Source organism: Acomys russatus, chromosome 10 (genome assembly GCF_903995435.1).
Source record: "Acomys russatus chromosome 10, mAcoRus1.1, whole genome shotgun sequence".
Classification (NCBI taxonomy): Eukaryota; Metazoa; Chordata; class Mammalia; order Rodentia; family Muridae; genus Acomys; species Acomys russatus.
The window spans coordinates 52493673-52520688 of NC_067146.1; the positions used below are offsets into that span (position 1 = coordinate 52493673).

The 27016-nt window shown below is 39.7% G+C and overlaps 1 protein-coding gene across 1 annotated transcript in view; it reads left to right on the top strand.

The window, feature by feature from the left end:
- Positions 1 to 27016, top strand: part of Klhl7 (kelch like family member 7) — a 43977-nt gene that overhangs the window by 14091 nt on the left and 2870 nt on the right. Inside the window, exons 5-9 of the mRNA XM_051152148.1 lie at positions 3374 to 3549; positions 7558 to 7732; positions 10502 to 10644; positions 20714 to 20954; positions 24718 to 24919. Coding sequence (XP_051008105.1) covers positions 3374 to 3549; positions 7558 to 7732; positions 10502 to 10644; positions 20714 to 20954; positions 24718 to 24919 — 937 coding nt within the window. The remainder of the gene's footprint in view (positions 1 to 3373; positions 3550 to 7557; positions 7733 to 10501; positions 10645 to 20713; positions 20955 to 24717; positions 24920 to 27016) is intronic.

Sequence of the window (27016 nt, forward strand, 5' to 3'; positions counted from 1 at the left end):
GTCTCAAAATAGCAAAACAAAACAAAATCATACAGAGTTCAAGGACACCTAGTAATTTGAGAGACAGATTATCACATTAAATAGACAAAATGAATAGCTCCTGGGGGCAAATTTAATGTAAGTAGGAAAATTTAAAAAGGATGTTTGAAGGGCCATAAGCCCCATGGTTTTTCAGTCTTGACATTTAGTCAAATTGAACAGTAAAGTAGATACCCTCTAAAATTCAAACTAAAGATCAGTTGGGAAATTGTCTCATGATACAATACTGTAAATAAAAGGAAGCCATTACTGAAAGATGAATGAAACCATAAGAGGAAGAAACGGGGCACAAATGTGAAACAGGAGCCCCAGGAGCAGACAGAACAAGAAAAAAAAAAAAAGTCAACAAACTACAAAGGAAAAGTCATTGGACCTTAAAGACAACGTTAGGCTGTGTAAAAGGTCAGACTCATGAACTAAGACATTCCTCAGCTATGTCCTACTGGTATTTTTCTCTCTAAAGATCGAGAGCTTGGACTTGGGATAAAAATGTTCTGGAGTAGATAGCAATCATATTGGGATGATGGGAATACACTAAACCTGATTGGTGGCAGCTTTTGTTATATGTACTTACCAGCAAAAATTAATGTAAAAAATTATGTTTTTTAGAGATAATTGATGTGTTAAGTCACAAAAAAACCAAATGGCTGTTTCTGTCCTATTATGGCTGAGTATGAAGTTGGCTTACTCTCCAACTATCAAAAGATGGTTGTGTTACTAAGAGCAGTGACTTCATCAATAAGAATTCCCTAGCTAGGGTTCCAGTGGTAGCACAATAAGATGACACTTTCTCTCTTTCTTCTTTCTCTCTTTCTTTCTGTCTTTCTTCCTTTCTTTCTGTCTTTCTTTTTTCTTTCTTTCTTCCTTTCTCTCTTTCTTTCTTTCTTTCTATATGCACCAGAGCTGCTCTTGAATTTCACCTGCCTCTGCCTCTGTCTCCACCTCCTGAGGGCTGGGATTAAAAGTGTAGGCTAGAGGCAGGTGGATGTCTGTGAGTTCAAGGCCAACCTGCTGAGTTCCACTCCAACTGGAGCTAAAACAGAGAGAACCCTGTTCTCAAAAAGCAAAAACAAAACATAGGCTACTGTGTGTGCCCAACAAAATAAGATGACTCTTGCTGTTTTAAGCAAAAAGGGAATTTGAGGGGCTGTGGTAGATAACTCATAAAATTACCCAGATACCTCAAAAACCAGGCTTAGAAAAAGTACAATTTGAGTAACAAACTTGTTCAGATAGTTATCACAGAATGTTTTATACTGTGATCAGAGAATGAATACAATCCCCCTGGAGCATTTATAAATACTGATCACCAGCAACAGAAAACAGAGCTCCTAAGATGAAAATGCACAGGCCTGACCCCAATAGTAGCACAGCAAGGGGAGAAATCAGCTCCAGAAGGCATCTGTTTCTTCCAGCACCATTTTCAACACTTGGGAAATTAAGTAAATAATTTGCAAAATAAGTTTTAAAGAAGTATTAAAAGCTAACTTACAGGCTATTACAAACAAAACATAACATAACAAATCAGACTCTTTGGAATGTAACCAAAGCATTGTTTAGAAAGAAATGTACTTTTAGTCTGTCTTGACTTTGCATTCTGCTAAAGAGGTAAGAAAAATTCTCAATATTTAATAAAAGTAAAAGCATTCCTTTTTAAAAAGATGTATTTTATGAGCATGTGCATCTGTGTATGTGCACCAGGTGTGTGCTTGGTGCCCTCAGAAGGCAGAGGAGAGCACTGGAGCCTCTGGAACAGGTGGCTGTGAGCCTCCATGCGGGTGCATACCATATGTATACATTATATATGCTTTCACCGTGAATGTTCAGAATGCTGTGGGAACAAGTCAGTTCATTTTTAAAAAGGAGTTGAAAGATTCCAGCTACCTGATAAGTTATGGTATAAATATGAAAACATCAAAACTCTGTATTGGCCAGATATGGTGCCTTTAATCCCAGCACTTGGGAGGCAGAGACAGAACTCTGAGTTGAGACCAGCCTGGCAAGTTCCAGGCACCCAGGGCTACTAAAACAAAGCAACAACAACCAACCTATAACATGTTAATAAACAATGTGATATTGAAACATGGGGCACACTCTGTGTGTGTGTGTGTGTGTGTGTGTGTGTGTGTGTGTCAGTGTGTCAGTGTGTCAGTTAACATTTAAAAAGACGTCCATTTGCAGATTCACACACCAAAGTAATCTAAGGTCTGTGAAGGAATAGATAGTAAATATTTTAGACTTTGTTAGCATTTGTCTTTCTCCACTTCTCCCTTCTCTTCTCCACCCCCTTCTTGTTTGCTTGATTTCTTCCCCCACTCCTTTTTATAGAATTTATTTTATTTTATGTGCGTTATTGTGAATGTGTCAGATCCCTTGGAATGAGAGTTACAGACAAGCGTGAGCTGCCATGTGGGCGCTGGGAATTGAACCCAGGTCCTTTGGAAGAGCAGACAGTGCTCTTAACCACTGAGCCACCTCTCCAGTCCCCCCCTTAAGCGTATTTAGACATAAGCATAAAAATACCCACCCTGGCGAGGTGGCACACAGATTGAGGGTTGACTAGATTTAGGCTGTGGACAGTACTTTGCCTCCTTATATAGAACATAAGAAACTCCCTCCACAACAAAGTGGAATGGCTAGGAAAATGATGAAGGGGAATACACAAAGCCACTAGGGGAGTGTAAGGAAAGCTGGCTGTCTTAAATAGTTTACTGTCCAATACAGGTGGAATGTCAAGTTCCTTTGTTAATTGGATTACTGTAGATTAGTGTGCCCACTGTCAGCTTGTGGGAGTTGACTCCTTTCCCCAGTATGGGTCCCAGAGATATCAGGCCTGGAGAGAAAACTCTTTTTCTGATGAGCTATCTCCCAGCCCAATGTCAAGTTCTTACATGGATCTCTTCCTCTTTGTTGTAGAAGTCAGCTGTCCCTCAAAAGCAATCCAAAAGTTTAGTTCCATCTCAGCAAAAATCATGTCACTTTTAAGTAAAATGTGATACTTAGTTTTAAATTTATTTGTGAAAGGAAATGTTTAGTAATACCTGAGAGAAGTTTGGGAAAAAATGATATGATTGTCAAGCATAAGACAACCTCATATTGCCACAAAAATAGACAAATATGGGAACAAAATGGATCTACATTTGTAAGGGCCACCTAAATTTCCTCAAGGCTTGCTTTCTATCCTCTCTTCACCCCTAAAACACATAGAACTTTGTTTTGCGATCAGGGTCCAGACTGGCCTTAAATTAGAGATTTTCCAACATCTCTTCTCAAGTTCTGGGACTATGTTTTTTGTAAACGCAGTGTCCTTTTTCTTTCTTTCATTTCTGTGTAGGTATAAGTGTGCTTGCAGAGTGTCTGGACTGTCCTGAACTGAAAGCAACAGCAGATGACTTTATTCATCAGCATTTCACTGAAGTGTACAAAACTGATGAATTCCTACAACTTGATGTCAAACGCGTTACACAGCTTCTCAGCCAGGACACTCTTACTGTGAGAGCAGAAGATCAGGTAACCATGTTGTTCTCCAAGATAGTTCTTGGTTAGAAATTCTCCATCAGTTCCTTATACCTGATGTTTAAATATACAGCAACAAAAGGTCTCAAATTAGGAGAGAATGTGGTCTTTATAATAAATACATGATTACAAAGCCCTTTTCATTGTTAAAGTCAAGATACTTTGAAAGACAGGCAGCATGGTAGAGATGAAACTACTGGGTACTATGTTAGCCTCCCAAAGATTTCCTGAACTTACATATGTTTGTTACCTTACATGTCGATGGGAACTTAGAGGATGTGACCAAGGTGAGGATGAGACAGTCCAATATAATCATAAGGGTCCTTAACTGTGGAAGAGGTCACTGTAGTGGAAGTTTTGGTTTCTTTGTGAACTCAGTTGTATTATGTTAATGTTTTGTTCTAATCACAAGTGTGGGATTTCAGTTTGAGCTTTAGCTTGTCCACACCTGTTAATTGTCTCAGCCGGGGCATGGCTTTTGCCATCTGGTGACAGCCTTCCTTGTACAGCAAGGAGAGGGCTGTGCTCTAGGGCTCTGAGGATATAAATCAGAGCACAGAGACTGTGGGGGTGGTGTTGACTGTGCTGTGTTGGCATGCAGCGGGTAGCACTTAGAAGAGACAATAAACAGCGTGGCAGTTTGGAGCAGACAGACGGAGAGAAAAGCTTCGGGGAGCCATGGCTTGGAGGAGACTGCTGGCTGTGTCTGCTGTTGGCAGAGATGGGTATAGCCCAAAAGAACCCAGCTGGCCCTAAACAGCCAGGAGAACCAAGTAGGGGGGCTTTCCTCACTAACTTCCTTCTTATGTAGGGTTGGAGGTTGGAAGGAAGGTTGAAGCCCAAACACCCCAAATAAAGTAGAGTTTAAAAGAAAGAGCACTACAGGCTACAATGTACAAAAGAATTGACCAGTCATTGCTGCATTGGAGGTTGGGGAGGTCATAAGAGACTTGAAATGGCAAATAAAAAATTTATATAATGGAGCCTCCAGATCACCCTTCTGGCACCATGATTTTAGCCCAGCATATCTTGATTCATATTCTATTCTTTAGAACCATCAGTTTAAGTATTAGGTATGTAAATTGGCCAAAGCAGGTTGTGTAACTTTAATATTTAGACTCACTCAGTCTTTATTTTTTAGCCCTACATCCTTCTCTATTTAGGCCACTGAGTTTGTAGTAATTTGTTAGACCTGCAGTAGGCAACGAGTATACTGATATAAGATAACATGTTTCTTTAAAAATAAATAAGATTCCACTCACCCATGTTCTTTTGCTCTATTGTTCATAACATGGATTTTCCAGTTACAGGATTTGACTAGATAAAAAGAAAAGAAGTTCAGTTCTGTATGTCAGTGTGGCTAAAGTTCAGTTATTTAGGAAGCTAAGAATTACTTGATCCCAAGTTGTAGAAACTAGTTAGAATGTAATGCGACCCTGTCTCAAAAGAAACAAAACAAAGATAGCACCATCAGTTCTCTCATCAAAATTAACTGGCTTGTATGCAGGTGAAGAAAGTGACTTTTTTTTTTTTTTTTTTTTACTGGAAAAGCTAACAGCCACTGCCTGCTGGTGGGCATCAGTGATGCCGTATTGAGTACACGCTCACTTGATGTAATAAAATACCAAACCATTACTGTACTGGTTGGGTTTTGTCAACTTTTCACAAACCTAGATATAACTGGAAAGTGGGCATCTTTTTTTTTTTTTTTTTTTTTTTTTGGTTTTTCAAGACAGGGTTTCTCTGTGTAGTCCTGGCTGTCCTGAACTCACTTTGTAGACCAGGCTGGCCTCAAACTCAGAGATCTACCTGCCTCTACCTCCTGAGTGCTGGAATTAAAGGCTTGTGCCTTTAATCTTAATTTGAGAAAAATATCTTTATAGGACTGCCCAGTAGGCAATTCTGTGGGACATTTTCTTGATTAATGAGTGATTTGGGAGGGTCCAGCCTACTATGTCCAATGTAGCTTCTGGGCAGGCAGTCTTGGTGTGTGTAAGAAAGCAAACTGAGCAAGCCAACAAGCGTAGTACCCCATGACCCTGGCTTCAGTTTCTGCTTCCGGGTTCCTGCCGTGGACTCCTGCCCCGACTTCCCTCGCTTAGGAGTGTAACCTGAACGATAGTTAAGACAACTCTTTTTCTCCCCGAGTTGCTTTTAGTTGTGGTGCTTTATCACGGAGTAGAAACCCTGAGACAATCACTGTGGTCACCATCCCCTAGTGCACAAGACATCTAACAAACAAGTGGAAGACCGCTTACCTGACCAGAATTCAGAACTGCTCAGGTTGTCAGAAGGAGAGCCTGAGAAGCTGCCACTCTATAAAACATTTCTTAGAGGGGTTGGTGATTTAGCCGAGTGCTAGCACGCTTGTGTAGCAAATGTAAGGCCCTAGGTTCGGTCCTCAGCTCTGGAAAAAAAATTCTTAGATGACTTAGTGACTTAATAATGTGGTCTCCTTTATGCCAGATACACACTACAGAAATGTAAAAATACTGTGGTATTATAGGAGTATTAACTCATTGACTATGACATACTTCATACCGCAGTGACTGGGTGCAGAGAATACTAAATTCAAATCTGTTCTGTACTTGCTCTTAGCCAAAAGAACAAAAAGCAGTCTAAACCTGTTATATAGTAAAAAGTCTTTTCTTTAAAGTTCCAGTTGCCATAATTTATTAACTAGCTCAAACGTGTTTATGAGTAGCGTGTATGTGTATAGTACATGAGTATGTAATATATGATATAGGTTGTTGATGTTATTTAATCATTTATAAATTAAATTATATTAATGAACCTGGACTTGTTCAGTCCAGTTAAATGAATGGTACAGTATTATTTTAGAAAGCAATTCTTTTTTTTTTTTTTAGATTTACTTATTTACCATGTACACGGTGTTCTGCTTGCATAAATGTATGCTTACATGCCAGAAGAGGGCACCAGATCTCAATGTAAATGGTTGTGAGCTACCATGTGGTTGCTAGGAGTTGAACTCAGGAGCTCTGGAAGAGCAACCATGCTCTTAGCCTCTGAGCCATCTCTCCAGCCCCTAGAAAGCAGTTCTTACAAGTATCCTATATTTTATTATAGAATTGTATATCTTAAATTTTTTAGACACAAGTAAGTGTGTTGGTTCACAGTATAGAAATACAAGGTTAAGATAAGCAACTTTCATGTCTCCTGGGATGGCAGCCCTCTTGGGAAACCTGTGTTCCTGGTCCTGAGCATATGTTGGAACTATCACTGGCCAACAGATTTCTTTAAATCTGCTTTTGAAAAGGAAGCTATGGCTTGTTATGTTAAAAGCACCCACATACAAATTTTGGGACTGGAGAGATGGCTCAGTGGTTAAAGCACTGAGACTTTCCAAGGACCTGAGTTCAGTTCCCAGCAGCCATATCAGATGGGTCACAGCTGCCTGTAATTCCAGCTGCATGGAATATGATAACCTCTTCTGGCCTCTGCAGGTACCCACCAACTTGTAGAGACACATACATACATAGACATAAATAAAAATAAATCTTTTCTAAGAATTTAAATTTACTTTTTAATTACATGTCTATGTGTGTGGATATGTGCACATGTGTGCACATTCCCTTAGAAGTCAGAGGCTTTGGGTCTCCTGGATCTGGAGTTAGACACTGCTGTGACTTGTCTCCCGTGGGTGCTACGAAGCAAACTCAGGCCCTCTGGGAGACCAGTACATGCTCTTCACAGCTGAACTCTCTCCCCAGCCCCATAAATCTTTTTTTTCTAAATCATAGTTTTACCATGTTTCCCATCGCTGTATGTATTAGTAGTTAGTTATAGCAAACAAAGTGCTGATAAGCTTCACTAAAGCAGTGTGTAAAGTGTTTGAGGTATAGTCAGGTGTTGGGGAATGCGAACAAGTATTTGGACAAAATCTTGGCAGTAGAAATTGTCCCCTTTCCAGTGTGAGCATGAAAATAGATGTTTGGGGTGTTGCTGCCGTCTCAGAGCTTGACTGTTCTCTCTTCCCTTTAGGTTTATGACGCTGCAGTGAGGTGGTTGAAATACGACGAGCCGAATCGCCAGCCTTTTATGGTGGACATCCTTGCCAAAGTCAGGTTCCCTCTTATATCAAAGAATTTCCTGAGTAAGACAGTACAAGCTGAACCACTTATTCAAGATAATCCTGAATGCCTTAAAATGGTGATAAGTAAGTTGCCTTCCTACTACCCATTTATATGTGGATTATGTGCCCATTTCCCATGGACTAAAAGCCCACTCCAGTGGCTCAGACTCCCTAGCCAGGAAACACATTCAAGGCTTTCTTCTTAGGAGGGTGCTCTCTTAGGCGTCCCAGTCCCCTGAAAAGGGTTAGCCTTATTCTATAGTGAAAGAAAGTGAAGGTTTTTTCTTAATGTATACATAATATCTTTCATGTACTTTGTTCATAGTGTTTTCTTTTTATTTAACCAAGTAGTGTCCCTTCTTGACATTTCTTTTTCTTGAATAAGTTTCTTTATTTGCCTGGAGCTAATAATATACTCATTTCTTTCATATATTTTATTAACCTAGAAGCCCTATGTCACTTCATAAAATTGTGCAGTTAACCCATTGCATTTATTTCTTCAAAACATCCCTTTCAGTGTTTTCCTCCTGACTGTCCCAGCATGGGCTGCTTGCCCTGTAGGCTAAGCCTGATGTATGTGTCTTGCCTGGGACTTTCCTTTCCTAGAATACCTTGTCAATCTGTTCTGAGTACCAGCTTTTCCTCTTCCTATCTTGCTTTTGTTTTTTTGTTTGTTTGTTTTTTGGGTTTTTGGGTTTTTGTTGTTTTTGTTTGTTTGTTTTTGTTTTTGATTTTTTTGAGACAATGGTTCTCTCTCTATGAAGCCCAGGCTAGCCCAAAACATAAACTCCTCTTGCCTTTCCTGAGTGCTGAGGTTACCAGTGTGCCCTGCCATAATTGACTCCCTCTTTCTCAATTCTGTTAGATAATGGAACCCATCTTGTACAGGGCTCCTGATAATTAATGAGTACTTGGAGATTCGATAGAAGTCATGTTTATTTCACTATAAAACGCTGAAACTAGTTAAACTATACATGCTGAAAACAGTCTGTGGTTAGACTTCTGAAGGCTCTGTGTGTCATCGTCAGTCTCTACCATTGTACTTGAGAATTCTAGTACCATTTACTTCCTCAGGTATGGTTGGTGTATTGTTTTCTTTAATCCTGGTACTTTGAATTTGCAGTAATATATGTTATATTTTTAGGTTGAACACTTTCTCTTTTTAGCCCTTGATTCTAAGTTCTTTATTACTAATACTGTGGTTCTTCAGTCATTAAATGTCAATCTCCTCTTTGTCTTTCCTGGTCTATCTCCATCTTGGTCCTCTTCCGAGAGTTTACCTTACTTTTTGCTTTTTTTTTTTTTTTTTTTAAATATTTTATTTAATTTTAACTTATGTCCATTTGTGTGGGAGTGTCAGGTCTTGGAGTTACAGACAAGTTGTGAGCTGCCATGTGGGTGCTGGGAATTGAACCTGGGTCCTTTGGAAGAGCAGGCAGTGCTCTTAACCACTGAGCCATCTCTCCAGCCCCACTTTTTGCTTTTTAAACCTTGTATTTCAGCTCTTTTTAGTTTCTGAGTCTGTACATACTCTTCCTATTTAATGAGTGTAATACTTGGCTGCTCTCAGGCATCTTCTAATGCCTTTGAGCTTATCTATGGTGCCTACATTTCTTTGAGTGTTCCTGCCTTTTATTATTGTTAGCTCTTCTTGAATATGTAGCAGTACGCAGTATTATGTAGCTTCATGAGTCAGTTAAGAGCAAGTCCTCAAAACTAACAAACAGAACTGTGTGTGGAGTGGGTAAGGACCTTAGTTTGTGGGTCCATAGCCCTGTGTTTAATGCTTGATCTCTGCAAATCGAATGAAAACTTGGTAAAGAGAGTAGTCAAGCATGTTTTATATGTTGAAGAACTGTGGTTAGGTTTTTTCTTCTGTGAATTGTATCTATATATTTAGTCTACTTTTTTGTGAAGTTGCTGGACATAATCTTACTAAATGGATAGCGTTGTAATTTTTGTATAATAAACATTTTCGTAGCTTGCCACTTTTCCTTTCCTTCATTTATGAGATTTATAAAACACATTTCAGTTTGTGTTGAGAAGCAAATATATAGGCAAGCCATCTCCCCCGCCCCCACCCTGCACTGCTCTAAAGTGACATTTTGATCATGTGACTCTTGACCACAATAGTTCTGAATCCTCTTTGTGTCTCATCTAAGATAGTCTGGCCCTTCTCAAAGTTTTCTGTGCGTCCGAGTTAACTTGGGACTTTGTTAAGTACATTGTTAGGCTTTAGGTAGTGGGATTCAGCATTTCTACTAACAAAGCTCCACGTTCTGACACTGCTATTATTTGAACCACATTTAAATGACAAGATAACTTTAAGACACCAAACACCCGGTGGCTCCAGTTGAAATTTTAACTGGTCTGTGGTAGGAACTAGGTATAAATAGAGATTTCTTATGTGATTCTAATGTGCAGTCAAAACAGTTGATGGCAGCGGCACCCATTTGCAATCTCAGTATTAAAGAACTGAGCCAGGAGGCTTACTAGTTAAGGGACAGCTTCCTGGGTCATTCAGTGAGTCTCATTTCATGGAAAAATATTAAAGTCACTGGGTTTAAGAGATCTAGATTTCAGTGATTAGTAGTGGCAGTTACTCTTTGAGAACCAGAGAATTCATTGGTATTTAGTAGATGGATGACACAGTGTTGGTAATATTGATTGTTGAGTATCATAAATTGATTAGACATTTATCTGGCCTCTTTCCCCTTTCATCCTAGGACACTAGAGGGACCAAAACTATTTTTAAGTTACAGAGGGCCAAAAAAGGGGACTACTTTCCTTTTCAAAGCATTGACTTAGGAGTACCTGAAGCCTTTGGAAGAGTTACCATGTGTTTTTGTACAGGTGGAATGAGATACCATCTACTGTCTCCTGAAGATCGAGAAGAACTTGCAGGTGGCACACGGCCTAGAAGAAAGAAACACGATTACCGCATAGCCCTGTTTGGCGGCTCCCAACCACAGTCTTGTAGATATTTTAACCCAAAGGTAATAAGTTTATGCCAATTTTAACCATGAAGGGACTGAGTACATAGAGACACTAACATATCCCACGGAGTAAGCAGTAATTGATTGCCTAGTTGTTGATGTTTCATAGGGTAAGGAAATTGAGAATTCAATTTCAAATACCCCCTATAGCTACTCTGGAGTGCTTTAGAAGGAGGAACCACTACAGAAAAAGCAAAGTTCAATCTCTGGTAGCAAGTCCATGCTCTCATTCTAATGTCCTTGCTTTTGTTAGATGATTATTTTCAGTGAAAATCAGCTTCTTAGGCTAAATGTGTTTTCTTCCTTGTGTAATTATAATACGCATTGCCATTCCAGACAATTTGGGAAAATGTAGTCACAAAGAAACAAAGATAGATACCTTTATCTAACAATCTAGAAGCAATGAACACTTTTTAGTCTGCTTTCTGGTACATTTAGTGCCAACTAGAAGAGCAGAGCATGTGCTACAGATCTATGGACATAGGTTTTAAAAATATGTAGCTGTTTAGTTACAGCCTTGAGAGAGTCCACTCACTTTTCTCCTTGTATCTTAGTCCTGTGTAGGGGGTATGGCGAGAGGAAGTACCATAGTATTCTGATACTGTGTGCACTGCTGGGGCAGAGCAAGTACCAAAGTCCTAAAGGATACTACTCAAAACTTGCAATACAGTATCCAGAATTAATGATGAGTGCAAGCATGACATCTTTATTTTATAAGCCCTTTTTTAAATTGGTCGTTAGTACCTAAGACCAAAGCATCCTATTGACATTAGAATACTCCTGTGATATTTTTCTACTTAAATATGTTCTTGAAGATAATGCATGGTGGAAAAAAAAAAAAGATATTGCATGGCTGTGCACACCTTTAATCCCAGCACTCGGGAGGCAGAGGCAGGGGGATCACTGTGAGTTTGAGGCCAGTCTGGTCTACAAAACGAGTCCAGGACAGCCAGGGATACACAGAGAAACCCTGTCTTAAAAAAAAAAATCTGTGTTGTAATGTAGTGTTGATACACAAGGTATTTATAAAAGCATGTAGGTGTCAAGACACAAAATTGGACAGCTTAAGCCTGTAGTAAGTATCAATTCCTACGAAGGCAGGCATTTTCTCTTCATGAGTAACTATTTGAGTCCCCTAGAATATGGTAACAAATCAGAATTTAGAATTGGTCACTATTGCTGATATGGCAGCACTGGCCAGCCACATTGGCCTGTAACTTAACAACTATTGGCTTAGCCAGCCTCTTGGTAGTACTGTGATCATTCATACATATCAGGTTGACTGAAGTGGGAAGACATAGATGCAGTTTTGTACACAAGAGTCCGTTTTTGTAGTTGTGAATACTCTGATAATAGTTCATGTGGTACAAACAGTTGTATATCCTTTGAGGCCTATTTGTCTTTGTCAGCAACTTTGTACTCTTTGTTTTTTGAGTTTCTGTCCATCTTAGTAAACCATTAACAATGACCCCAAATTGATTTTTTTTAAATGACCTTTGACACCCTCTCCAATACCTAAAATGGACAGATGGCTCAGTCACCAAAATGTTGTTGGAATCACTTAAGACCTACAGTCCTCATAACCTACATTAAAATGCTGGGCATGGGGGCTGGAGATATGGCTCAGCGATGAAAAACACTGCTCTTCCAGAGGTCCTGAGTTCAATTCCCAGCAACCATATGGTGGCTCACAACCATCTATAATGAGATCTGACGCCCTCTTTTGGTGTGCATGAAGACAGAACATTTAGATACATAAAATCAATCAATCTTTTTTTTAAAATGCTGAGCATGATAGTCTAAGTTTATAATCCCAGCTTTGTGGAGACTGAGACAGGAGGGCCTTGAGGCTTGATGGCCAACCTAATTGATGTGTTTCAGACCAGTGAGAGATCCTGTCTCAAGCAAAGTGGCTGCTGTTCTTAAAATGACACTAAAGGTTCTCCTCTACCTTCCACACTCATGGACACACTGATACACACATGAACTTACCTACACAAGTGTATTGTCATGTACACATGAGTACATACACATACACACTCTTTAAAAAGACAATGAATACTAAAGTATAGTAGAAGTTTTGGTTTCTTTAAAAACTCAGATATGTTATGTAAACAGGTTTTTGTTTTATTCCCAGGTATAAGATATAGAGATTTTATTTGTCCACAGCTAATAACAGCCTCATGTGGCTCAGAGAGGGATGTAGTCTTTTCCAGCTGCAGTTAGTTTAATTCTGAGGACTCTTGAGAGGGTATAAATACCAGAGTTCAGAGAGAGGAAGACGGTTTAGAGGAGACACTCAGAGAGAGGGGGAAGAAGGGGAGAGAGAGAGAAGAGAAGAAGAGAGAAGAGAAGAGAGAAAAGAGAGAGGGGGGGAGAGCGAGAAGAGAGAGAGAGAGAGGAAAGAAGGGGGGGAGAGAGAGAGAGACCAAGGACACTCAGAGAGAAAAAAGGGAGCTTCAAGGAGAAGGATGGGGCCATTGGAAGGGAGGTAGAGGCATTAAGAAACCCTATTAAAACAGTTAAAAGGATGCCTACCAGTGGCGCCCAACATGGGATGCCACTTATAAACGCCTTTTTAAACTTTTTTATCTGGGGTTCTTTAATGCATCTACCTTCCTTCCACCAACATCCCAGCTCTAAGTAAGAGAGAAAGAAGGTTAGAAGGGAAAATGGACATAGGTGTCTTTAGACTTATTTCCAGCTGGTTAGGTTCATTGGGTTCTTTTAGAAAATACCAATCTCAGTCATTCAGGATATCCAGCGGAACCAGCAGCCTTCTTCTCTCTCCTCCCTCCCTCCCTTCTCCCCCCTCTCTCCTTCTCTCCCCCCCCCCCCCCACCGCCCTGGTATTTATACCCTCTCAGAGTCTTGAGAATTAAGCTGGCAGACCACGCCCTTCTCTGAACTGCTTGAGGCAATTATCAGCTGCGGATAAACTAAAAGCAGCCCATATCCCACACTTAGGATTAAAACAAAAGCATATTTACACAACTGAGTTTTTAAAGAAACCAAAACTTCCACTACACTAAAGCTCTTTAAAATTCTGTGAAATAGAAATTCTTGGACAGCTGGGCATGGTGATCCCAGCACTCTGGTAGGCAGAGGGAGGTGGATATCTGTGAGTTCGAGGCCAGTCTAGTCTACAAATTGAGTCCAGTACAGCCAAGGCTATACAGAGAAAGAGGGAGATGGGGGGATTCTTGGACAATTTTCAGAAGGGCTATCCAGCCTTAGCCACTCACTGTTAGCTGAGTCTCTCTATTACCTCCATTGGGGTAATGGTCCTAGTTGATGGAAAAAGCAGACCATGAGGTAGAGGGCTTTCTTCTGCTCTGGGGTCTAAAGGAACAACTAGCCATGTCATATCTCTACTATGTAGGAGGAGCTGGGCCATTAAAGTGCCCTGCACATACCAACATACTGTGGACCAGGGCTTGGCAGACTTCTCTAAAGAGACCAGGAAAAAATTTAGTTTCATCTTTGCAGATTGTTATTTTTTCTGCCACAGCCATTCAGTTATGTTGCTGTAAAAGAGAAATGGCCATAAACAGCATATAAACAAATGGGCATAGTTTTATTCCATAAGATTTTGTTTCCAACAACAAATGATTTGGTTTTGGGGCCATTGTTTTCTAACCTCTGTTGTAGCTCCATAGAGACAGTGGACAGTAGGACCATTAGAGTAACAAACACCATATTCTTAGCTAGCTCATCTTCTGTCTTTACTAAGACAATGAAGAACCCATTCTGTCTTGGTCTCCAGAACTGCTCAGCCTCTGCGTCTACAGCATCACCTGTGACCACCATTGTGAAGGTGAGCTGGTCCAGGTTTCCTGCAGCTTATGTTATGACATGGAGTTAGGGCCAAGAGAATCTTGAGGTCAAGTCATGACATTTTCTCTGGAAGCTGACAAGAAATCCCCTCTAGTGGGTAGATAGCCTTACCCAGCATGTTAGTTACATGCCAGGGTTAGAGCTTCTATCAGTCCAACCAGTTAGGAAGACTATGCCTGTTCCTGCTTTGGTGGTCACTGGAGTCACCATCATTGCTGGTGCCTCCTCTACTTTGCAGAGAAGACCTCCAGCACCTTCTCCTGAGAGCACATAATGCCATAACACGAAACATAAGGTATGTGCTGCCAGAAACGAAAACACCTCCCCAATAGAAGGGTCACATTTGCCCTCATATTTGTTAGTTTTTTTGGGCTGTTCTCACCCAGAAATTACTTCTGAGCCACCCTCCAATCTCAAAATACATGCTTTACACACCAGAAGACAGATGATATGAGAATCATGGCCTGCGTGGTACAAGCCAATAAACAGTTTCCTTGATATGTTGAAAAGGCTAGCCATACCTGCGTACATGTTTCACACCAAGTCAGAGAAGCCTGTTGAAGTTTAAGTGATAAATATTTTTTTTTAACTTTCAGGACACTTTTGAGTGAGGAAAGGGAAAATAATACCCCTCCCAAGCATAAACTGAAGTCATAGCAGTTTAAACTACAGCTTTCAGTTGTTAATCAAAGCTCCACCCTTAAAATCTAGCTGTGGTATCTACTTAGGCAGTTTTAAAATAAAATAAAATCCTGGTAGAAGACATACGTAAGTAGAGAGAGAAAGTGAGTGTGTATATGATGGGCCAGGAGAACCCTGACTCATTAGGGAGGCAGGAGCACCATTGCTGGAAGAAAACAGGTAAGTGAGCATGGGTGGGTACGTGGGCTTTTAGCCTATAATCTAACACTTTCCTTGGTGTTTCTGTTTTTGTATTGGACAGTTGAAAAAAGATGAATATTCTGCACAGCGTTGATTCTGAGACTGTAACTTCAGAATTCTTATTTGTTGCCTTTTTTTGTTCTTTAAAATGACCCTTCCTTAATTGCCTTTTTTTTTTTTTTTTTTTTTTTTTTTTTATTTTTTGTACTCAACCACAGATCTTTAGACTTCTAGTGTTAAAAATTAAAATAATGGAGAAATTACCTACTGATTTTCAAAATGTCATTCCATCTGTTGTCTCTTATTCTCTGAAACTAAGCAGTTAGATCTGTTGATTGTGTGTATTTACAGTCTTTCCTAGAATGGCTAACTCCTGTCTTTTTTGCTGTAAAAATACATCTTGAAAAACTTTGCCCAGTTATTCTTTTTAAATAATTTTCTTACTAGTTTTAATATTAAATAGGTAAGGTGATTAATTATAAACAATTACTTCTCTTGGATGCCCCAAGTGAGCAATATATCATTAGCTGAGTAATAGGCTGCTTGACAAGGAGTAACAAAGAGGATCTGGTTTACTTTAAAACATCTGTAACTTGATATGTTCAGGGATATTAAAATGGTTTTTACCCATTAATAGGAATCATTTGTGTGGACCCTATACTAGCCAAAACAGATGACCAGTGACCCAATCTGCTTCAAACATGACAGTTTTTAAGCACTGTTATCCATCAGTTTCCGATAAGCGTCTATCTTTGATACTCCTTGGATATTACTTGTATCAAAAGGCAAATTTCGGTATAGATAATAGCAAAATTTGTAAAACAAAACAAAACCCCTCCCTTTCCCCATTTTGTACCTATTATTTATTTATTTGTTTGTTTTTTTAGCTTTCAAGTATTCAGTAATTGCTGTGAAAGAATTGTCTTCAATATTCAGTATTCTGTTTCTGTTTGAGCAATTTTAGTGTGGTATTGTGGTAATGATGTTCAAATAAAAGTTTAATTGACTAATTTTTATTTGGACTCCTAATGGGCTAAGGGCTTAAAGCTCTATAAAGGTTTTTACTTAGCACTTCCACATGCTGACGGAACGGGAGACTGGTGGCAAATCCAGCAGAGGATCTGAGCTCATGCATTACAGGGGCAGAAACTGTATGTGTCATCTGTCCTGGAACCTTTCGGTTTGCTCTGAGCTCCCTCTTTCCCATCTTGTATAGACCAGACTGATCATGAACCCCTTGATCCTGCTGCCTCAATCTCCCAAGTGCAAAATTACAAACTCGAGTTCATTTTCTCACTCAAGCCAAGTAGATTCTTGAGGTTATTATCTGGTCTGTCGTGATTGAGACTCAAGTGTGTAAGGAAGAAGAAACAGTATTTCATATTTCACCAGGATTTTGTTACTCAGTTGTATGAGAGAATCTAAATATAAACTCACCTCCATCCCCCTCAAAAACATTTTCTCTTTAACCTAAAGCATGTGTTCTCATTAGAAATGCTGTTTACTAAAAATTATCACACTACTTTTCTCTCACAGTCCAATAACCACCTTCTCTCTTAAGCAAGGCTTACTAAGGAGGAGACGGTTCTACTCTGTGGTGAAAGTGGAAGTTGGCAGTTACATGAACTGACAATCAAGACAGTCCCTCATAGACAAGCCCAATCTGATCTGAGTAGGCGTCCCTCAAGGCCATGTCAAGTTGACAAAACTAGGATACCAAATTCATTGTCTGTCACAGCCAGCATTAACTACAGTAAAGCGACAGGTCACACAAAGTTGGGAGAGAGTCAGAACAGGTGCAGGTGTATGATAAAGGCTGAAGAAGGGTAAGAGTGGGGCCTGGGGGCGGGGCTTGTGGGGCCGTAGCCACCTGGAAGGCTGGAGGGTAGTGGATGCATGAACACAAATCTAGAAAGATCAGATGTTCTCACTGTTTACTATACCATATGACTTGCTAATTATCTTGATTATCTTTAATAATGGATGTTCATATGGTGACTTAGAAGTATCTGTCATTCCAGATATTTTTTCTTTGAAAATTGGTGATCCTATAACCATGCATAGTGGCTTACACCTTTAATCCCAGCATTTCGGAGGCAGAGACAGGTAGATCTGTGAGTTTGAGGCCAGCCTAGTCTACATAGTGGGTTCTAGGACAATCAAAACTACATAGTGAGACTCTGCCTTGGGGGAAAAGAGGAGGAGGAAGAGGAAGAAGAAAAGGAACATTGGTAATCTAGGCATTTGGGAAAGTTAATTTTCCTAAGTTTGTATAAGCAGCAGCATATTTTATGAGTAGCTGGTTGTAAAAACATAAGTTAAAGAAATATTTATCATATATTAACAGGATCATAGTTTATCTAGCATTTGAAGTCTATAGGTTAGTGCTGACAGGGAAGAATGACATGCAGATACTATGGTCCTGTCCTTGAACTCAGAGCACATGAACTATATACAGGAGTAGGAAACACAGAACTTTGCAATGAAATACTCAATAAAACTAACTGAATTAAAGTGTATTTTAGGATAACAAGTCTTTGTGTCTTTTCTGGGCCTATAGTTACCTCCTTAAGTGTGTTTTTAGTGCCTATTAATAGCATGAAAACTACATGTTTCTCTAACTTTCAAAAAAGTTAAATTACTTTCCCTTCATCTGCATGCCTAAGCTGGAACTGGTTCCTTTGCTAAGGTGTGTCCAGCTTTCATACAAGCCCAAACCATCTTTCTTGAACTGTATTATCTCCTTTTATCAAGAGTGACCATTAGATCACTTTCTCAGTATGTTGTTTGGGGTAGCAGATTATGGAAATTAGGTGGACTTCCCAGAGATCCTGTACAATGTACATGTTTTAAAAAAACAAACAAACAAAAAAAAAAACCACAAAGATCAGGGTGCTAGAGAGATGGCTCAGCTGTTAAGAGCACTGACTGCTCTTCCAGAGGACCCAGGTTCAGTTCCCAGGGCCCACATGGCAGTTCACAAGTGTCTGTAACTCCAAGATCTAACATCCACAGACATACATGCAGGCAACGCACACAAAATAAAAATAAATATTTTTTTAAAAAGCAAAGATCATCTCTCCTCACCCTCCATTAATATACACAAGTATAACCAAGGACATTCAAACAGTATTTTTTACTAGACTGAATTCTAAGGCTAAAATGAGTAGCTAAATGGTAGCTGACATGAATATTTTTGCATAATATTTTTGCATACAAAGGACATTTCAGTTACTTAAAAGTGATAGCCATTATGATATTGTATGTAGCTATTATGTAATATAGTGTCATGGACACTATATTGGACATGGACAATAACAATTTAGTTTAAAATTAACTCTTGTTAAATATGTTAAAGAGGAGAGCCAGACATGGGTGGTGTGTGTGCCTGTAGGCCCATTGCTCAGCAGACTGAGACCAAAGGTTTGAGTGTGACTCAACAGCAGAGCAAGATCATGATTTGAAACTCAGAAAAATGGAAAGTTTCTTGAGAAACAGCATAAATTATAGGCCTCTAGGATTAAACTCAGGTCATCAACTTTGACAAACATCTTTACCCTGTGAATTATCTTGCTACCTCTAAAGCTAATTTCATTTTTAAATTTGGAATATAAGGAGGCTGGAGAGATGGCTCAGAGGTTAAGAGCACTGACTGCTCTTCCATATGTCCTGAGTTCAATTCCCAGCAACCACATGCTCACAACCATCTATAATGTGATCTAATGCCCTCTTCTGGCCTGCAGGTGTACGTGCAGTTAAAGCACTGTATACATAATAAATAAATCTTTTAAAAAATTTGGAATAAAGGAAGACCTCAAGACACATGTTAAGATTTATTTTTAATTAGGAGTATGAGCATGTGTCTGTGTGGGAATAAAGATTCACCTGAGTTAGTTCATGGTGGTCAAAAGAGGCTGTCAGAGTCTATATTTGTGTTGCCCAACTCCTGGTACCAGAATCTGTATTGTTCAGGGTTCCCTAGAGCGGTGGTTCTCAACCTTCCTAAGGCTGCAACCCTTTAATACACAGTTCCCCAGGTTGTGGTGACCTGCCACCATAAAAGTATTTTTAGTGCTACTTCATAACTGTAATTTTGCTACTGTTATGAATTATAATGTAAATACCCGTGTTTTCTGATGGTCTTGGTCATTCAACTCTCCCCAAAGGGGTGTTGGCCCACAGGTTGAGAACTGCTGCTCTAGAGGAGCTGGCCTGATAGATATATAAAAGGGGTTTATTGGAATGGCTTACAAACTGTAGCCCAGTTAGTCCAACATTGGAAGTTTAACAATGGAAGGTCCAAGTAGTTGTTCAGGCCACAGGGCTGAATATCTTAGCTGGTCTTCAGTGTACACCAGAATGCTGAAGTAGCTTCCTCAGCCAGCAGGCAGAGAGCCAGTGTCCTTGTTCTGAGTCATTTATAGAGGCTGCCCACAGAAGGGGTGGCCCAGATAAAAGGTACATCTCCAACCTCACAAGATCTGCATTAAAAGTGGGTCTTCCCACTTCAAATTATTTAATTAAGAAAAATTCCTCACAGGTGTGTTCAGCCACTTGGGTTTATAATTCCAAACTAGTCAAGTTGACAACCAAGACTAGCCATCACAGATACTCTGGAGCTGAAGTCACAAGCATCAGCTGTGAGTAACCAACACTGGTGCTGGGAAACTAGCTTAAGATGAATGTTCTACTAAGCCAATCTCCCCGGGCCCTGGCAGGTATTTTAAATTTGAAGAATAGCAGATGTTGGAGATCATCTAAAAGAACAAGTGACCAATTGTTTCAGCCTAAATTTAATTGACGCTCATAGAATGATAGTTACTTATATCTTTTTAAATTACAGAGAATTTTCACATAGCTTTCAGTAAATTGTGTGAAGAGTGGTGAGAACTGAGGTACACTGAGTTTTAATATAGTCTGTTAGGTTGTAACTCTCTGCTCAACAGATTTATACAATAAATGAGAATCATTTAGATTGCCTTTATAGAACTACTCCTTGTAAAATATATGATAATTACTTTTATTCTGTAGTGTACAGTTTCCCCCCAATGAATAAGTAAAGGTATTTATCCTTAGGCTTTCAGTGCCCATTGGGTAAAGCTTCAAAATCATATTATACGTGTCTTGTAGTTGTGTTTGCTGACCAAAGATGTGATGTAAGGGTGAAGTCCTGAGTAATTAATGCTCTGTTTTCCTTATTTAAAAAATACTGTAAACCATTAAGGGTTATGTTTATTTCGTTATTTAAGGATCTAGTAAATAAACACACATACCTTTCATATTACCTTTATCTCTGCTTTGTCGTTTCTAGCATCCATTTCTGAAAGCTTCCTGTCCTGTCTTGTTTCAGGATTACAGCTGGACAGACATTCGTTGCCCCTTTGAAAAACGGAGAGACGCAGCATGTGTGTTTTGGGACAATGTAGTATACATTTTGGGAGGTTCTCAGCTTTTCCCCATAAAGCGCATGGATTGCTACAACGTTGTGAAGGATAGCTGGTATTCCAAACTGGGTCCTCCAACGCCTCGAGACAGCCTTGCTGCCTGTGCTGCAGAAGGCAAAATTTATACATCTGGAGGTTCAGAAGTAGGTAAGACCCTGTTGATAGTTTTGTTTAACAGAAAGTATTTTAATCCAAGTATCTTAGCATTCATATTTCTCAAAAACTGGGGATATTTGACCAGATGCTTTGTTAATTTAAGTACAGGTCTGTTAACATTTTAGAGCCTGCTTCTTATGAGCTTACCTTAATCTTTCAAATTCTTAATTCACAAGAGTGCCAGTATTCTGGAGTTAGAAAGAATACTCAGTAATTAAAAGCTTGTGCCGCTGCTCCAGATGACCTGAGTTAATTCCCCCCCCCCCCCAGTAGCCACACCAGGTGGTCTTAAAACCACCTGTAACTCCAGCTCTGAAATGCCTGCAATACCTCTGGCCTATGGGCACCTGCATGAATATTCACATACCCACCCACAGACACATAATTAAAAATAACAAACAAGTGTAAGGCCATCTTTCTAGATAAATTGCCTTATTTTTATTATGGTGAAGTACCTAGTTGACAACATTTGAATTTTACTTATAGATTAGTTGGTTTGAGTAGGTAATATTATTTCCTTTAAGGCTTTAGAACTGACTTAATCACTGACCAATTAAGAACATGTTAACAAACAACCAGCTCTTAACAAAAGATGTTGTCCTTTAGCTGGGAATATAGTGGTTCATAGATGTTATTGTAGCACTCAGAAGGCTGAGGCAGGTAGGCATTGAGTTCAAGACCACCCTGGGCTATGCAGTAACATCCCGACAAGGTACATCCTTGTCCCAGCTTTAGGTTTTTGTGTTTATAGATCAGAGTAGGGTGTGGGTACAGTATTTTTCTAAATAAAAATTCTAGATACAGCCTAAGATTAATAGACTGTAAAGATTAACAGACTAGCAGTATAACAGTTCTTTTTATGCTTTCCTCCTTTCAAGTAGTTTATTTGCGTAGTGGATTTATAAAGAAAGCCAGGAAGAGCAAGTAAGCCTAAGGCATAGAATTTTAAAGTGCTTATTTTTCTTTGGTGATTTTTATATTGGCTCAGCAAATGTTTTACTTTCGGTAGCATGCTTAACTGTTGCAATTTTTTTTTTTTTTTTTTAGTTCGGGGAGGTTTCAGGACAAGGTTTCTCTGTGTAATGTTGCCTGTCCTGAACTCACTTTATAGACCAAGCTGGCCTCGAACTCACAGCAATCTGCTTTCCTCTGCCTCCTCAAGTGCTGGGATTAAAGGTGTGTGCCACCACGCCCGGTGTGTTGCAAATTTTTATTTGTTGTTTTTTGTTCTAAGTTTTTACCTATTACATATGAAATGAGAATACGAAAAAAAAAAATAAGATTTTTCTAAATGTGACTTTAAAAAAATGAACCTTTTACTATCTTTAAGAGCATCCTTTTTTCAAATGCATATGGACTTTATTTAGTTATAACAACATACAGTATGAACAGTTATGAAACAATTAGGAAAGCCATATGCAAAAATTACTTTTAAAATGTTTAGTGCAGCCAGAGGCAGGAACAGTCGGATCTCTGTGAGTTTGAGGCCAGGCTGGTCTACAAAGTGAGTCCAGGACAGTCAAGACTACACAGAGAAACCCTGACTTGAAAAACAAAACAAAAAAAGTTTAGCTCATTTGTATTTGGCAATGTTGAGGAAAATATTTTCTTATCTAAACTAAGTCTAAAGCTTTGTATCTAAATCATTCTCTATCATATCTTGTATTTATCAACTTAAGAAAATATTTTAAGGTCTAGAAAAATGTTTTTTTACGTCCAGGCTCAGTAGCACATGCCTTTATCTCTGTGAGTTCGAAGCCAGCCTAGTCTACAGAGAGTCCAGGACAGCTAAGGCTACACAGAGAAACCCTGTCTTGGAAAAAAATTTTTTTCTTAAATCCTAAACAACTTAAGCCTAACTGTGAAATCATAACTGTCTAGTCTTCAACCCCATCAGAGACTTGAGAAGAAATAAAATTATTATTTAAACAGGAAGTGCAGACAAGCAGCTTCCAAATCTAAGAGGTGACAGAGACATTTTACTGCCTGGTCAGTCCCATTCTCTCACTATGACGTTGGAGCATCATCTTGAGCCTTCTGGGCCAGTGTATCTGGCAGGTACAATTGTGAAACAGGAATCTAAAGGGCTTGCTTACCCTGTCATGTCAGAGCTTAACAGTCAACTCAGCCTGCATCCAAGTCTTGTGTATTTTGGGCAGCATGTTGTCTGTAGAGAAGGCTGGGGCATTTTTGCCTAGGGGCTAGCTTGCCATTAATGAAACTATCTCCAATGGGAGATTTTTATGTTGATCATCATCAGTAAGGTGTAATCATATGTAACGTCTCTAAGCTGGAGCTGATGGCCAGATGTTGAGTCTCCCAGAAACCCGTTTGTGGTACTTTCATATGAATTCAGTGAAAGAGGACAAAAGAAGCAAACAGGGCAGAAAACAGAGAGCTATCCATCCAAGCTGCCTTTAGTGTCACACTGAGAAACTTCCGTTAGAGCTATTTCCTGGGTGACCTTTCAGCCTGCCATTGCTAATTGTTTATGACAAAATGTCATAAAACTGTGCGTGGTGACATATACCTTTAGTCCTAGCACTGAGGCAGATACAAGCTGATCTCTGTGAATTCAGGGCAGCCCAGCCTGCACATCAAAGTCCAGAACAGCACAGCTACATAATGAGACTCTGTCCCCAAAAGAAAAGAAATAATTAAATGTTCCAAGCACTTACTCTTTAATGGGATTATTTCCAAATTTCTCACTAAGCTCTACAGTATGCAAAAATTGTAAAACATAGTGAATATATGTTTTGCTCTTAAAATGCTTAATTAGTGTGACGGACAGAAATGCACCTTAGTACCTTGATGGTGTACCAGAATGACTTTAGGGCTCATCTGCATACGTTTTTTGTTAATGGAGCAGTAGCAATTATAGAATACTAAGGAAGTCTTAGAATATTGTCATGTAGTATTTATTTTTACATGTTAAGGTTTAGATCTACCTCAGTTTGCCAGATCTTCATAGCTTAAAAAGTGTAGCTGGGTGGTGGTGGCACACGCCTTTAATCCCAGCACTTGGGAGGCAGAGGCCAGCCTGGTCTACAAAGCGAGTCCAGGACAGCCAGGGCTACACAGAGAAACCCTGTCTCAAAAAACCAAAAAAAAAAAAAAAAAAAAAAAAAAAAAAAAAAGTATAGCTGTGGGGCTGAGGAGATAGCTCAGAGGTTAAGAGCACTGAGGTCCTGAGTTTAATTCTCAGCAACCACATGGTGGCTCACAACAATCTATTATGTGATCTATCTAATGCCCTCTTCTGGCATGTAGGTGTATATGTAGGCAGAACACTATATGTAATAAATCTTAAAACACAGCTATACTTTTTTAAACTTTACATTTGAAACATAGGTAATTCTTATCATGCACAACTGGCTTTGCAGACTAGATACTGGTTCTTTTTGTTCTCTTGAAAAACCACTTTCTTTTCCTAAAATTTAATTACTAACAAATCTGTCCAAAAAATCCTTTTGTTTTAATGTTTTCCCAGGTCCATACAACAATACTAGCTTTTTCTTAAGCTGTTTTGGTAAATAGAAAAATGATTTCTACAAACCTAAATTCTTCCCTCTGTTCACTTAGTTCTACAGTCACCTCACTGCACACCTACACCAAGTCAAGCATGATAAGTTGGTGGGAGCCCTTTCTTTTCCAGGGAGGGTACTGAGACAGGGCCCCACTATGTACCCCAGACTGGCCGCACACTCTCAGTGACGATGCCCAGCCTCTTACTCTGAGTGCTTTTCGTCCACAGGAAACTCGGCTCTGTACTTATTTGAGTGCTATGACACAAGAACTGAGAGTTGGCACACGAAGCCCAGCATGCTGACGCAGCGCTGCAGCCACGGGATGGTGGAGGCCAATGGCCTCATCTATGTTTGTGGTGGAAGCCTAGGGAACAATGTTTCTGGGAGAGTGCTCAGTTCCTGTGAAGTATATGACCCTGCCACAGAGACGTACGTACCTATTTACAGTGGCTGTCAGTGTTGTTCTATTCCATAACCTCAACTGCGTGAAGATACAACCCAACAGAAACGCAATTCTCCTTTGAAGAATATACATGCATTTAAGTAGCCTGAGACCTTAGGAAATAACTTGGCCTTGTCACCCCTGGTCCTTCTCTTTCTGGTCCTGCTTGAGCAGTAAACAGCAATGAGATACACCTGATTGGGCCATCAGACTAATAAAATATTGTTGTTTGAGAGGCCAAGAAATGTATTAAATAATTTTATCCTTAAGTAGCAATATTAGGAATTGGTTCTTGGCATTACATTCCCCTAGGTGCATCCTGGGGCTCGTATCTCCCAATAAACCCTATGCTCAAAATATGTTCTAGCAGTTTAATTGGGAAACTGTGGTCTCTTTCTTTGTGCTGTTGCTTTCAATTCTAAAAAAGCATTTATGAAATGTCTCTTAGGGTTCCTATTGCTATCAAGAGATGCCATCTGAGCATGACAACTCTTAGAAGGAAACGTTTAATTAGGCTTACAGACAGAGGTTCAGTCCATCACCATGGCAGGGAGTGTGCTGGCTGCAGGCAGACATGGTGCTGGAGAGGCAGCTGAGAGTTCTGCATCCGGATTGGCAGAGAATCTGAGCGTCTGAGACCTCAAAGCCCACCCCAGTGACAGTATCTCCTCCAACAAGGCCACACCTCCTAATTGTGCCACTCCCTATGGGCCTACCATTTACATTCAAACCACCACAAAATGCAACCCATAACTATATTTTCTCTAGATCTAAATCTAAAAGTCTTTATTTAGACAAGATCAATGTTAAACTACCATGTTCTCATTTACAGCAGGGGAGAAACAATTATGTATTGTACCAAGAATTCTGTGGTACTTGGGTGATAGCCCAGCATCCAGGTAAAAAGCCAGGCATGGCTGTGTGTACCAGTAACTAGGAGTGTAGAGCTTACAGAGGTAGGTGCAACCTGAGGGCTGAGTGATGACTGACTGATGAGACCTTCTCCCCAGACAGATAAAGCAAAGATAAAGAGAGGAAGAGGCTCTGAATATGTCATAAATTTAATATAATCTTTTAAAGTTAAATAACCATCTTTTAAGGTACCTATGTCAAGTCTTGTTGTTCTTTGAAGTCTCATGGTGTTAGCTGTTAAAAGACCAGAGGTTATGTGCTAGTGGCACCCTTAGAGTCACAGATGTTAGCTATGCAACAAGTCCGTGCTGTCAGAAAGAAGCAGCCACCTATATGACAAGGCTACCCATGTTAGTATACTTGACACAGTTTCATTGAGTAAGCTCTTCAAACTGATGAGTGGCTGTGTGCGTAGCAGACTGCCTAAAGTTCTTTCTGTGCACTTATATGTGAAGGCGGGGTGCTGACACACACCTGTGTATTCCCAGCAGTTTGGGAGCATGAATTAAGAAGATCTCAATTTGAGGCAAACCTGAGCTGCACGGTGAGGCTTTATCTTTGAAATAAAATACTAAAACAACAACAACAAAGACATGTAAATAAGAAACACACCACCAATCTGAATGTTTGGGCAGGAGCTTACTCAGAGTTTAAGTCCGACCTGGACTGTGAGCAACAAGTTTCAGATCACCCAGAGCTAGATAGCAAAACCCTTATCTCAAACCCCCTAAAACACTAACTTATTCGTTGTCTGAGGTCTATGGTGAGTTTTTGTTTTACTTAAACATAAGTATTAATGTAGAGCCACATGTGGCTGGGCATGGTGGCTAGGGCCTGTAAACCCTGTAACTGAAAGGCAGAGGCAGAAGGATCATCACAAGTTCAAGGCCAGTATCATGCACATTGGAGTTCTCTGGTTACATAGAGAAGTCTGTCTCAAACGAAAGGGCAGAAGGGATATTATTGAAGCTTTATATTCTTCCTCTCGCTCTTGTTGCCATTTCAAAAGTTACTGGGAACTATGGGAAATGGATTTCTTCAAAGGGCACATAAATTGTTTCCTTCTATATCTTTTATCCTATTAAAGACTTAAAGTCCCCAGTATACCTCACCTATAAAAGAAGTATCCCAAACCACTTGTGGGTTTGTTTCCTAGCCTTGCAGAGGTCTTA